The 12,998-nt window shown below is 44.0% G+C and overlaps 1 protein-coding gene across 2 annotated transcripts in view; it reads left to right on the forward strand.

Moving 5' to 3' along the window:
* Nucleotides 1-12,998, forward strand: part of Rsh (Rap GTPase activating protein radish) — a 96,685-nt gene that overhangs the window by 76,841 nt on the left and 6,846 nt on the right. For both annotated transcript variants that reach the window (XM_076896538.1, XM_076896539.1), the window contains exons 11-12: nt 9,142-9,244; nt 9,747-9,919. In XM_076896538.1, coding sequence (XP_076752653.1) covers nt 9,142-9,244; nt 9,747-9,919 — 276 coding nt within the window. The remainder of the gene's footprint in view (nt 1-9,141; nt 9,245-9,746; nt 9,920-12,998) is intronic.

Here is a 12,998-nt window from a genome sequence, read left to right on the forward strand (position 1 = left end):
AGAGAATAAAACGTTCACTCTGGACATTATCGACTAGTTTACAAATCTAAATGTTATCTGACGCCATGAAATTGTTCTTTGCAAATGTTATAAAAGTAATAAATTTTTTTCAATGATAAAATTCGTGTTACGATAAATGTTTGAATTTTTTGAGAATATTGCTTGTCGATTAATGTAATATTGCTCGTTTTTGACTAGGATTGGACGAACGACAAATCTGTTATAATTGACTCCATCGTACATCCGCTGTCTTCGCTTCTCTCCTCTCCTCTCTCACTGGCGAAGTCGCCAAGGAATTCCGACCGCGATAACTGCCTGGCAAATAATTATCATTTTAACGGTACGTGGCCGTGATCGTCAGCGCACCGCGATCCCAGGAATTTCATTAGTTTCGATAAATTTCACCGGGTCCAGCCTCGATTGTCTTCCGTCATTAATTCCGGACAACGCAGTCGCATTCATCACTAATTCCTGCCCAACGCGGCAACTCAATTCACCCGCGATCGATCGATCGCGTCGATTATTAATTAGGAACGTCCACGTCCACTGGATCTCTTCCCCTCCTTTCTCTCATTTACGTATAATTCGATTAAATCGAACGAATCAAACGCATCTTTTCTTCCATCCACTTCCGTCAAAAAATACACTCTCCAACTTCGACGAGGACAATTTTCAATTTGCCTCTGTAATTGTGCATCGATGGAAAGTTGGTGGGAAAAATTTTGTTGCTGAAGTTACGCGTGCAATTGGACGCTCGAACCGAGGTTTCGTTTCAATTCCTCGGTGAAAATATCGGAAATCACTGGCGGCGCGTTTAAGGAAACGAGGAATCTCCCAAACGGAATTAAGCCATAAACTAGCTTAAGGAACTTCTTACCGGCAAATAAATTGTTATTAAGGGGGGAAAGTTTCGAGGGAATAATTCCGCATTATTAGGGAAGTTGGCGAGGGGAATTCGAGGTACATAAAATTAAGGAAACGATTCGGAACTCCCTGGCTGATAGGCGGCGGCTCTGTATATTTAGTTTCAATTGAATCGCGTATCCGTAGACAGAGGCCGTCTGGCGTTTCGATTATCGCCAGGATTTCCTCGGGAAGAAATTGCGTCGAGCAACGAGATGGTTAATGATTTAACTTAACTTCGTTCCAATTGCTTGCTTCAATTGTCGCACTGCGAGCATTTAATATTCCTCCACTTAGAAACGATCGAAACGACTGAAAACCGTGCTCGAAGTCAATGAGCGACAGCTCAGTCAATTCTTGAACGAACGTGCATTTTCGATTCGCGATGCAAAACGTACAACGAAATTTATATTTTTTTATACTGGCAGGAACGCGCGTGTACGCGTTTCGATATTCTAACTACCGTTGAAAATTGCATGGAACCGAGAAAGGAATTTGAAAGCATCTCGCGGATCGGTTAAATAATTCGGTAAGCAGCGAATACGATGTTTAAAAAATAAAGCTTCCTAAAGAACTCGCGTACATTCTGGCCGCCGAATGGCCAGTTTGAAACACTACGTAACCATGTGGCGGATCCCAGCGCGAGGGAGTGACCGTACTTAGAGAACGAATATCGCCAGGAGGGTGGTATGGTTTAGAGATAGAGCCGAGGAAAGGGAGCTTTTAGGTGCGCGGCTGGGTAAGAAAGTCGGATGGCAGAATTTTAGAGCCACGTTCAAAAGGAACAGCCTTGGCTCAGGAACGAAAACAGAGAAAAAAGGGGCGTGGAGGATTTTTCGAACCGGGATTTCGAAAGAAATATCGCGGTACAGCTTTGGTGACGAAGAGTTTGGGAAGTTCCATGGGTGTTTGGCTAAAGTTGGCGAGCAGAGATCAGGGAAAGAAGAATTCCGGCGGATACGAAGGAAAATTTCCGGAACTTTCTGAATAAAAGCTGGCGGCAGGAAATGGAAGCGGAAGACTAACATCTTTTATAATAATCGCGTGAAAAATATTCCTCTCTGATCGTAACAACTCCGATGTTATTAAAAACCAATCATCCTCGTAGCTTCTCACCGCGTGTATCATAAATAACAATTACATTTTCAATTTCTAAAGTAAACATGTACTCGTTTAATTAAACATAAACTGCTCCATTCGTGGTGCTCGAACTGACCACCGAAATTCAAATACACTCGCCCACCATCCCCTAATATTACCTTTCGCTTATCTCCTACGTTCTTCCTGAGCAATATTCTCATTATCCTTGAAATTCTCAAACAAACACGATGAACCCTCTCAGACCTTCCCTTTGTAGGATTATAAAGAACAATAAAGAGTAAATTATTTTCTCATCCACCAATTTCCAATGTATCCAGTCCTCCTGATCGTCGACGAGAGAAAACGTTCATAAAATTAAATGCGAGCAATGAACATCGAGGCCAGTCGACGCGTGATCGCGTATCAGGGGTGTTCTAATTGGGTTTCGCGCACGAATTCAGCGAAGGGCGTCAGGGAAATCGAGCTGTCTCCCTTTTTCCTCGCTCGAATTCTTCGATTTTTCCTTTTTTTTTACGAGCAGCGTCAAGTGACCGAGCCAGATAAGCCGGATGCTTGTTGGCTGGCGCGAGAAGAGTACCGCGGCGGAAGTTGAGGCGCCGATAAACCGAGCTTACCGCGGTGTCGCGAATGCCCTCGCCTCGTAACTTTCATCCCCCTGCGATGCGTTCGCCTTCCCTCGCGAAGAATCGCGCGTCCACGACGTCCTCGCGATGCGATCGCGTGGCTAATTCGCGGGTGATTAATTAAAAATGAACTCCACCTCGACTGAGGCTGAGTTGAGCGACGACGAGGAAGTATTCTGGGTGCTGCAAGAGTTTTTATTTTACTTTTAGTTTCGATTCTGATAAATATTGTTTCGAGTGAACTGACGAAAGACGAAAGTTTGTGTAATTTGGAGAGATTGACGCGTGTAGAAGTCTGGGAATGTTTGAGTAGACTTAAAATTATTTAATGTCGTCTAACGAGGTATCCCTGTCCGAGGGAAGTTTCATTCCAGGTCGAGCTTTCTTTTTTTGACTTTAGTTTAAGTCTGTTAGGTCCTCGAGAGGGAGCTTTAGGGATTTAGGTGGTTGGTCTACTCGGCTGGGTTAATTTAATGTCAACAAGTAGTTCGACGGTAGTTTGATGGAGTCAATAAAACGTGAATCCTAGCGACGTCGATCGTCGAGGTGGAAGAAGGCGTTAACGATGTTAAATAGTTCATCCAGAAACTATCTACGCGTGTATTTTTCTAAAACTGAACATCAATCTCGCTTAGTGATTTCGAGCGATCTGACGATTTACAATTTTCTTAAAAATTTCGATGAAACTCGAAATAGTTCGTCTGGTATTAAAAAAACAGAGGCGACAGTTCCGCGTCAAGCATGATTTACGAGACGCTCACTGGGTGGAACGCACACGTCCACTAAAAAGAAAAACCTTAAAACACCTGCTGTTTTTAATAAAACTTTAGCACTATCCCCTTCGGAAGTACGCTTAATTTTTAATAAAATTATGGTAATGCATCGACGTCCTATACTTTCTTCATCGCACGAAGTATCCTCCCTTCGTACTTTTCAACGATCATCCGATTCAGTAACGATCAACCTGCGTCCCACACCTGGAGCTGTTCGCGTAACCCACTTTTACCATCCAACGCGAAAATATTTTACCTTCAGAGGAACGTACCATCTAAAGTATCAAATTTTGGACACACAAATTTCCCAAAACTATTTCTTTTCCACGTAACATTCTCTATAAAACAAAATAAATTATCTGTATAAATAAATTCCGATTTTTATCGACAAATTATAAAATGGCAACTTGATGGGAAATTATGGAACCGTTCGATAATGACAAATTTCGCTAATATATCGCGTCAGAATTTTACACGAGTGTTATAAATGTATTAGCTTCCAGGGCAGCAATTTTTCGATTCGCTTCCACGAATCGATTACCATCCACCTATTTACAGCGGCAATATTCAAATTGCAGGTTGCGCGTCCCCACGGATGTTTCGATGAGACACGTTCCATTATCCCCGGCGGGGATCTTAATTAATCGAGGTTTATCGGTCGCCTTTTACAAGTTTCGAACTTTATCTCGTTTATCGTGTCGCGAATCGGCACGTAAAGTTCACTTCCTGCTCAGGAGAGCGTTAACCCTTTCTGAACAGGCTTCTACGTGTACGCGCGTCCGTTTCACCCCGTGGCTACGCGACGGAGGAGGCGAGTAGCTGGGCTGGTGCTGTGCTTCGTTTTGTTCTAATGCTCGTATCGATTAAACGGCGGACTCTTAAGCTCCTCGTGGGTTTGCATCAACAATTTCCTGTTCCGCGTACACCGCGTTTTTTCCATTTCGCTGAACACGTTTCCTGTTTTACGCGCTTTGCTCTGTTTTGCGCTCGATATTATTGGATTCCGGTTTAATGGCTCGCGATATAAAGTCGAACAGATGGTTCACGCGTCGCGTGATGGTTCTCTGTTTCTCTATATGTTTTCTCCTTTTTTTTACGACACGCGTTTTCATTTAATCGCTCGTCTCAGTTTTCGTGTAACCTATCGAGTTTTCAGTGTTCTAAACGTGTGATAAGTGTTGAAACGATGAGAAACTATTTTAACGGCTATTGAAGGAGGACGCGAGATATTCCACGCAGAGGCGATACAAATTTTTATTATTGACTGTAATCGCTGTCAGTTGTCCGCGCGGGAACACGGCAGCGTCGTTTCGAATTTGTCCGCGTTTCAACGTGAATCGTCGAATCGTTGGCAATTTTTCTCCTCGTAACAGAACCGTGCAATTACCTTGCAAAGTTCCACGATGCACGTTCGAGCGCTCTTCTACCGCGGCATCGGTTTTCTAAAAATCACGAATCGAGTTTTTGTAACGTTGCTTCGCGATCAAAAAATATCAGTTTACTCTTGTTCTCCACGAAGAACGAGATTTACGAGCGTCGCATATTTATTTGGAACAATTAATGATTACAAAATATGTATTTTTGTAAGGGAGAAGCATCGTAATAATGAGCAGTGGAAATTTAAACAACATCCTAAGAAAACAGCGCAGCAAAGCAACGCAGCACTTCAAACTGAGATCTCTGTGGAATTTTCTGTTATTTATAGAACGAAATCTCTGTTGATTTATATCTGCTTTTGGTAGAACGTGCTTCTTCTTTGTTTAAATAAAATAATATCTACGTTGACCGTGTTCTCTGTCGCCTGAAATGTATCCCGTTTTTCAAGTGCACGTTTCGCGTTGCATCTGACGTAATTTCCTTTAATGAAAGACAAGCGTACGTGCGACCTCTGTAATATAATTGCTTTTAGTTAATGGGAGAAGTGTAATACGTTTCATCGAAGTGGAATTTTTAGTCCCATTTGTCGCATTCGTTACAGTGAGCGTGTGCGAACAGTGCCGTGCACATCGTGTTATGCAAACGTTTCCAATTAAAATGAAAAATCTACTTTATTCGATCCGCATTTGCTCTTGGCTCAATTAAAAAAAGATCATCTCCTGTTTTTATTCAAGATACACGTTATCCCCCTTGTTCCAGTGACAGAGACGCAACGCTTTGGTTACGCAATTTGTTTAATTTACAGTAGAAATACAAAATCCGTCCCGTTTTCATTTGCATTATTAGTCACTTCAGTCGTTCCGTAACAGCTATCGTATTTCTAAAGTCCAACAAATTTCCAACGCTCGAAGCTCCATCCCTCCACATAAATCACTGTATTTTCCAAATCCAAGAAATCCTCTCATTTGAACTAATATCTCCTCTGTTTCCTTCTATTTCCTAGAACTCACCATTTTATCAAAAAAAAAAAAAAAAAAAAATAAAGGAACCATATCGTTCCCACTCGCGTTGCATTATTTACACCAATTCCTTCCAATTTCCCACAAAATCGCGTCTTCGAAATCTAATAACACCTCCACCTCGCACTTTTCCACAAATCACAGTAACTTGAAAATCCAAGAAATCCTTTCATCCGCGCTCACACCCCCGCGACCGATCTTCCTGCTAAAAATTGTAAAACTCCCACTGAATCCGTATCGCCTACTCAAATTTCTCGCGTCTACCAGAGATCCTCCTCGTATCTACAAAAATAAAAAAACCAAGTACCCAGCTCGAAGAAACAATCCTTTCCGTCATCCTGTACGTTCCCATCTACGAGATTCGTATGCGATTCCGCAAGAAATGATAAGAAACGCAGCTCTGCCGCTGGAACGCCACCCCGTTGCCAGCAAGCAACCCCTCGCGGTACATCCTTATCAGGCTCTCGAACGTTTGAAATTACCGCGAGGGGGGGTGGTAATAAAGATGTAAATTTCTGGTCACTGCCCCTGTCGAGAGGCTCGATGGGCGTGGAGCATCCGCTCGCGTGTTCGCGTGCAACTCGCGCGCAATTAGACGTTCCGTCGGTCACGAAAGCGCGCCCCCAACGCTGGCGCCGCGGCGACCAGCTCTCCCGTCTTCTTTCTATTTTCTTTTTCTCTCTCTCTCTCTCCACCCTCTCTCCTTCCTCTCCTCGCGTTACCACGATATCAAAATTCCACGCTCGGCACGCGCTGGAATTCTTTATGGCCCCGAGCGCGGCGTCACGAGGGGCTGAAAGAGAGAGGCAGAGGGGCCACACCCCTCGAGGAACGGTCGTTAAGTATAAAACGCGATCGGGGACGCGAGAAACGATCTAATCGCAGGGATCAATCGAGGCCCTGGTTTAACCCCTTTTCTCCAACCGCTTCTCTTCTTTTTTTCGACGGTTACTACACCGTGGGCGATGGTTATTTCTTCGTTTAGCATTCGCGTTGGCGGAGGGATGATCCGTGGTACGTGGGGGGTGGTTGATCGAGACGACACAAGCTTCTTCTGGTCCGTGTAGAAGTCCGTGTGGACCACTTGGATCGTCTTCCTTCTTTGAACGCCGCGAGGGTGGTTTCTGGTGCAGGATGGAATTAATTATTCGGAGGCAAACAAGTCGTTTATTATAGTATAACATTTGGATAGTCGTTAGCGAAATGGTACGTGAAGTATTGCTCGAGAATTTTTGCTCAACGTCGAAGGACCTCGATATCAATCAAACCAGCCTTGCAAGACGAAAATGGTCTCGCAGCGTTTCCTCTACCCTCGACATAATTTATAAACCGAAGTCGCGCGGTTAAAATTAAACTTTATCGCGGGCACAGCGTGTCTCTATTTTATTTTCACTGTAATTTGCGCCACGAGCGTGACTGGCGGTTATAAGGCGAGGAGTTTAATGCATGCACCGCGCGCTAATCGATGGTAGCCCCGTAGATTTCTTATTTTTCGCGTGGCTCTCGCTTTTCCTTTTTCGTCGCCGCGAATAAACGCGTCGCACTGGGTCTCTGTTTTTTCAGCTGTTCGCGCTGGTTACGCGATAATTGGATTGGGGTAATGTTTCGCGGCTCGGCTGTTTTCTCGCCCCCTTCTTTTCAACGGACGACGCCGCGTCGTTCGATGAAGTTCGATAGAGCGTGTGCTCTCGCGTGAGAGGGTTTCGATTTACACGCGGACACGTTTCGAAATTATTTATTAACCCTTTGCGCTCGACGACTTTTTCGATAGTTGCGTTTGGTGGTGGTAGTTGGCATATTTTACGAAACACTTACCAAGGCACTCTAAATTGGCAGAAGCTTCTTGGTCATCGCTGATAAATCCAGATTCACTGTCCATTCGCACTCTAATTTTGCTATTTCTCACACACTTACACTTGCTCTACCACTAATTTCATCATAGATAAATAACTTTCTGATCAATTCAAAATGAAATTCGCGTTAAAACTTTAAAACGAGTGGCGCAAAATTTTGCGATACGTGTGCTCGCTACGATCGTCGAAGCTGTACTAACGCTGGATTTGCGACTACAGTCGCAGAGGACTTTTATCTTAATCCCTATTTGACGTCACAATGTCACTCTCCAACTGAAAATATAAACAGCCTAAGGACCTTATTCTTCGAACCAATACTTCGTTTCTATCAACTGGAGATAACGAAATTCAGCAGAAATTCAGTCGCTCGAGTTGCCACGCGAAACATCGTGGTCAGTGAGAGTCGCAAGAAGTTAAGGACGCGAGATACTGTTTTGATAATGAAAACATTCGTATGTAATTTTGTGTTCCTCTAAAAGAGAAATAAAATGTTCTTTCTTATTACAAGATTAGAGAAGACAGAATTTTGAAACGATTAACCGTGTATTCGAAGCGACATTGTGGAGCAAGATTGAATTAATTACAGCCACAATTAATGCCTAACGAATCTAATAATTCCGATGAGTCGTGATCGAAATTTAATGAATCTAATAGTTCTACCGAGTTACAAACTGGGAATCTATCGATTTTAACCTGTAGTCGATGGAAATTTGATTTCTCCATGAGATTTTAACGATTCTATCGCCATTCTTATATTTTTCTGAAAACGTAACGATCGGAGAGCTTTGGTGAACTTTCAAACCGCCAAGTAATTCCGCTGTATCCTCTTCCTTTTCAATTCACGTTATCGCTAACTATCTTCGCGGACCCCCGCAATAAAGTCGTCTAATCTTTTCTCGTTCGCGAGAAAAGTGCTATTGTACGTTACGAGGAAACTCGCTTGCAACCATGCGAGAACGTATCCACGGAGAAGCGTAGCTTATTTAATAATGTTAACTCATTTAATCACCGCCATATACGCCGCAGTTTTTCTGTGTTTTAGACTCGTTTCCTTCAATCAGCTTAGCTGACTATTTTCTGACTCTCTTAGTAACTATTTCTAACGAGATTCGAATCGATTTTGTGTAAACCATTTTCTCTGTGAATCACTTTAATATGTATAGTTATTATATTATGATTGTACGCTGTGAAGAAAGTAAATAAAGCACGTTCAAGCATCGCAATCTGTCTTCAATGATTTCACGCAAAATCGTATTCATTATCCGCGTGGCGAGATGAATCGATCGGTATCGAAAAGCGAACTGACTGATCAACCGATTGACTGAATCGAGAGATAACATTTCACATATTTTATTTCCAGAGACGAAGTCAAACGCGAAGATGAACGATCATTTTTCGCGTTAGAATGTTGCGATGTAAAAATATGGATAATCAAAGATTTCGATGTAGTTTAGATGAAAACAACTGACCCAGCCATCTTTGCTCTTTCAAGATCCGTTGCCGTTATACGACAACAATCACTACCACGAAGAATGTCTAAAATGTAACAGCTGCGGCCTGAATCTCACGGGACCCAACGAAAAAAGGGCCAGACGGTGAGTGAAACATTCTCAGCCCTCGTGATATCATTCACTGACTTTAATCACCCACTTGTAATAACCGTATCAACCCTTAAATAATGCATCCATCGCTTAAGATTGAAATTAATGAAAAAAAGCGCTCGTGATATCATTCGATGACTTTAATCACCTGCTTGCAATAACCGTATCAACCCTTAAATAATGCATCCATCGCTTAAGATTGAAATTAATGAAAAAAAAGATGCTCATAATATCATTCAATGACTTTAATCACCCGCTTGCAATAATCGTATCAACCCCTAAATAATGCATCCATCACTTAAGATTGAAATTAATGAAAAAAAAAAAAGAAAAAAAGAGATAAAAGTCGAAATCGCATGGGCAATGAAATCAGATCGAACAGTGGGGGTTCGAAAAGAAAACTCTTCCCGTCAGCTCGTTATCTTGTGCGTCGTTAATCAAGGGCCTCGATCCGGTTCGCGCGGTGACACGATCATTAATTACCTCTGTCCCGCAGGTTCAAAAACCAAATACTTTGCGATCTACACTTCGCTGACGTGGCGCTGATGGAGTGCTCGGACTTCATGCAGCAGTTGCGCAGCTTCAAACCACAAAGTTTAGGCTGCGCAGTTGCCCGTAGGAAATCATCGACCACCTTGATCTTCCCCTTACCACCGCAGGCTTGTTCAGGTACGATCGAGTTATCAATCTCTACAAGCATACTCAAACTTACCAATTTTTACTTTATTCGTTATGGAAACATGCGATCTTGTTGATTCACTGTTGAATAAATTAGTATCGAACATGGTCGTGAATCATTATCGCACGTCGTTTCGCACGTGCTCGTCCCCGTCACACGTGGACGTAATTTAAACTTGCACAGCCACGTCGATACTTTCCCTATCAACGTAAGAGCGTTACCGCGAGCCAACAGATGCGACGCCATGAATAACGCACGCGACTATCGCGGATGATTTATCGACGCTGGAAACGAACGGAAAGCAATGCGGTCTGACGCGTTCGTTGCGAAGTCGCTTCCTAGAAGCTCGCGTTAATTATTCGAAAGAACGGCTTGTTAATCCCACGGGTGGCGTGCGTTACCTGGAGATTGTAATTTAGTGTCCACCGTGGCGGTAATGCACGCGGCTGCTAAGGTGTTAACGCGTACACCGCATATTTCGCTGAAAAAACCTCTACGCGAGATATATGAAGGTATAAACGTGGTATACGTAACGCTACGATTACTTGTGAATGTTTGCTGCTTTATCGAAGAATCGTGAGTAGTCCATAAGCGGGTCAGAGACCATTCGACCCTAAAATGTTTCTAAAATAACCTTCTAACACGTTTATTATATTCAAACTCTATGGTCTTTGCGCTATTGTAAAAATTGTCATGTATATATATAAATATATCTGTTCGATTATAAAGCGTGTGGAGCGTGTACACTTCGAGCCTGTCGAACTCTCGAATATAAAACAGAAGAGAGGAAGAAATTGTCAAATCGAAAAAGTGTCAAATGTTTTATCGAAAGCGCAGAGACGAAACGATTTCGACTCTCGTTTAAGTAGAGCCAGGCCAGGTTAACTGGAACAGCGCGCGGATGAGACGAGGCTCGCGAGGGTCGAGAGAAACCGGAAGGAGAGGGTGAACACGGCCGCGAACTTTTATCAGCGTACATATGTACGAGCACAGGAGCCACAGGTGGTTCCCCCTGTCTTGGATCGCGCGCCTTTTGCATATACGCGACCAGCCACGGTTCCAAGTCGAAATCGACCTCGTCTCGGAGCTGGTGTCGAGGGAACTTCCGCTTAACGACGAGCGTCGAGAGTGCCAGGGGGTTGGTATAATTGGATTCTGATCGGTCGACGAACGAGTCGCGGATTATTCGAACCGCGACGTTCGATTTGGCTGAGAGGTAATTGGGTTGTTTAAGGTGTCGCACTGCTATTTTCGTCTCGTGTTCGACATTGGCGCGTAAAATTATGCGATTCCTACGTTGTACGGTTCGATTGACGCTAAACAATTTCTGGCTCAACGGCTCATCCTGTGTACGCATGGAATATTCGTAACAATAGATAATTGTCTCTGCAAGATATACTGACGTTGTAAATTCGCCATAGTTTGGTAATAACTGACGATTACATCGTAGGAATTTTATTTGAAGCTTCCACACACAGAAATTCGTTACCATTTACGGATGCACTTTTATTTTACACGCTCGGCCAGATTTACATGCATCCAGTGTATCTTGCAAATTTATTCTCTCTTAATTAAATCGTCGTTTAATTTGATGTGCTGTAACATCGTGCACGCGCGAGGTTCGCAGATTTTACGTAAATCTATGGAAATGCAATAACGTCGACGTGCACGGTGACGCAGGTACCACGAGGCGTCCTAGGGACCGTGCTCCAAAAGCGAGAGATCGCTACTCGATAACACTAGAAAAAAAAAGAAAGAAAAATGCAGTAAAACAATTCGCTCGCCTCTGAAAAACTACTATCCCTATAAAAAAAATCTGAATCACCCTCGCACGGCGAAACAGCCCCAAGAATAACCTGGCGAATCGCCGAATCGATAGCTTCGACCCTGCCCAAAAATAATCCATTCAACGCGCGCGTCGAAGAATCGTCCCAGGATCGTTACTTGGCCGCGCGCGTTCGAGGGGATCTCGTGGATCTCCTCTCGAGGAGGCGAGCGAAGGGGTGCGAAACTGGAACGGCTGGCACCGTATCGACGATCGAATTTAACCGAGCACTACAGGCCATTAGTTCCCGCAGGGCGAGAGCCGAGATTAGAGCCGGGAGGGACGTCCGAGGCTGCTCACGGTGGATGCACCACCGAGGCTGGTTCACTTTAAGTTCGAATACCAGCCTGTCTATAAACAGTTTGGTGTTCTACCTTACAGTGAATCGGTCGCGGTATCGACGGCATACCAAAAGGGAAACGACGGACCGTGGATGCTGAGCGGATCGATCGTCAGGTAGGAGGAGGAGACCAGGGGCAGAAGCGGCGGGAAAACGCGTCATCGGCGATACGTGACTAAGTGGACGGGTTGAAGAATCCGTGGCGATGGCCCCCATGGTTGGTCGATTCGTTCGTGAGCGTCGAACTCGAGCCAGCCTCGAATCTCTTAACGATTTCTTCGCCCCGTGTTCGCAGCGTTTCCCACGGTGGCGTCGTCGAAGATCGTGTCGAAGCTAACGAGCGATGAGGTCAGGGTGACGTAGATAGAGATAGAGAGGAGAGAGAGAGAGAGAGAGTAGGACGAAGGCTGAATTCGTTGAAATTTCTGTTACGTCCTTGCTCGAACGTGTCGAGCGTGTTGTTCCAAAGGGTAGCAGGGGTTGGACGAGGGGATGGTCGATCGAAAATAATATTGAGAAATGAAATTGCGGCCGGAATGGAATTCGAATTGCGCCAAGTATTGTACTTGCGTGTTGCTGGGGATGGTTTTCAGTTTGCCGTGGATCTTGAGGGTAGTGACGGTAATAAGTGGAGTTTGTCGAGATGTTTGCCGCGGAGAATGGCCGGCTTTTAATTAACGGCTGGGACGGGTTTAACAAATTTTCGTTGGCCACGGTGAATTACGTTTCCAATTACCCTGGGAATTCAATTCAACTTGTAATTCGACTAACGCAGCTCGCAATAATTTCATTCGTTCGTCGCTGTTAATTTATTTACGACTGCGCGCAAGATTTGTCAAGCTTCGTACGATCGAGTGCAATAATAAATTCGAGCGATACTAACACGATGCGAAACATAGACAAT

This window comes from Xylocopa sonorina, chromosome 6 (genome assembly GCF_050948175.1).
Source record: "Xylocopa sonorina isolate GNS202 chromosome 6, iyXylSono1_principal, whole genome shotgun sequence".
NCBI classification, from domain to species: domain Eukaryota; kingdom Metazoa; phylum Arthropoda; class Insecta; order Hymenoptera; family Apidae; genus Xylocopa; species Xylocopa sonorina.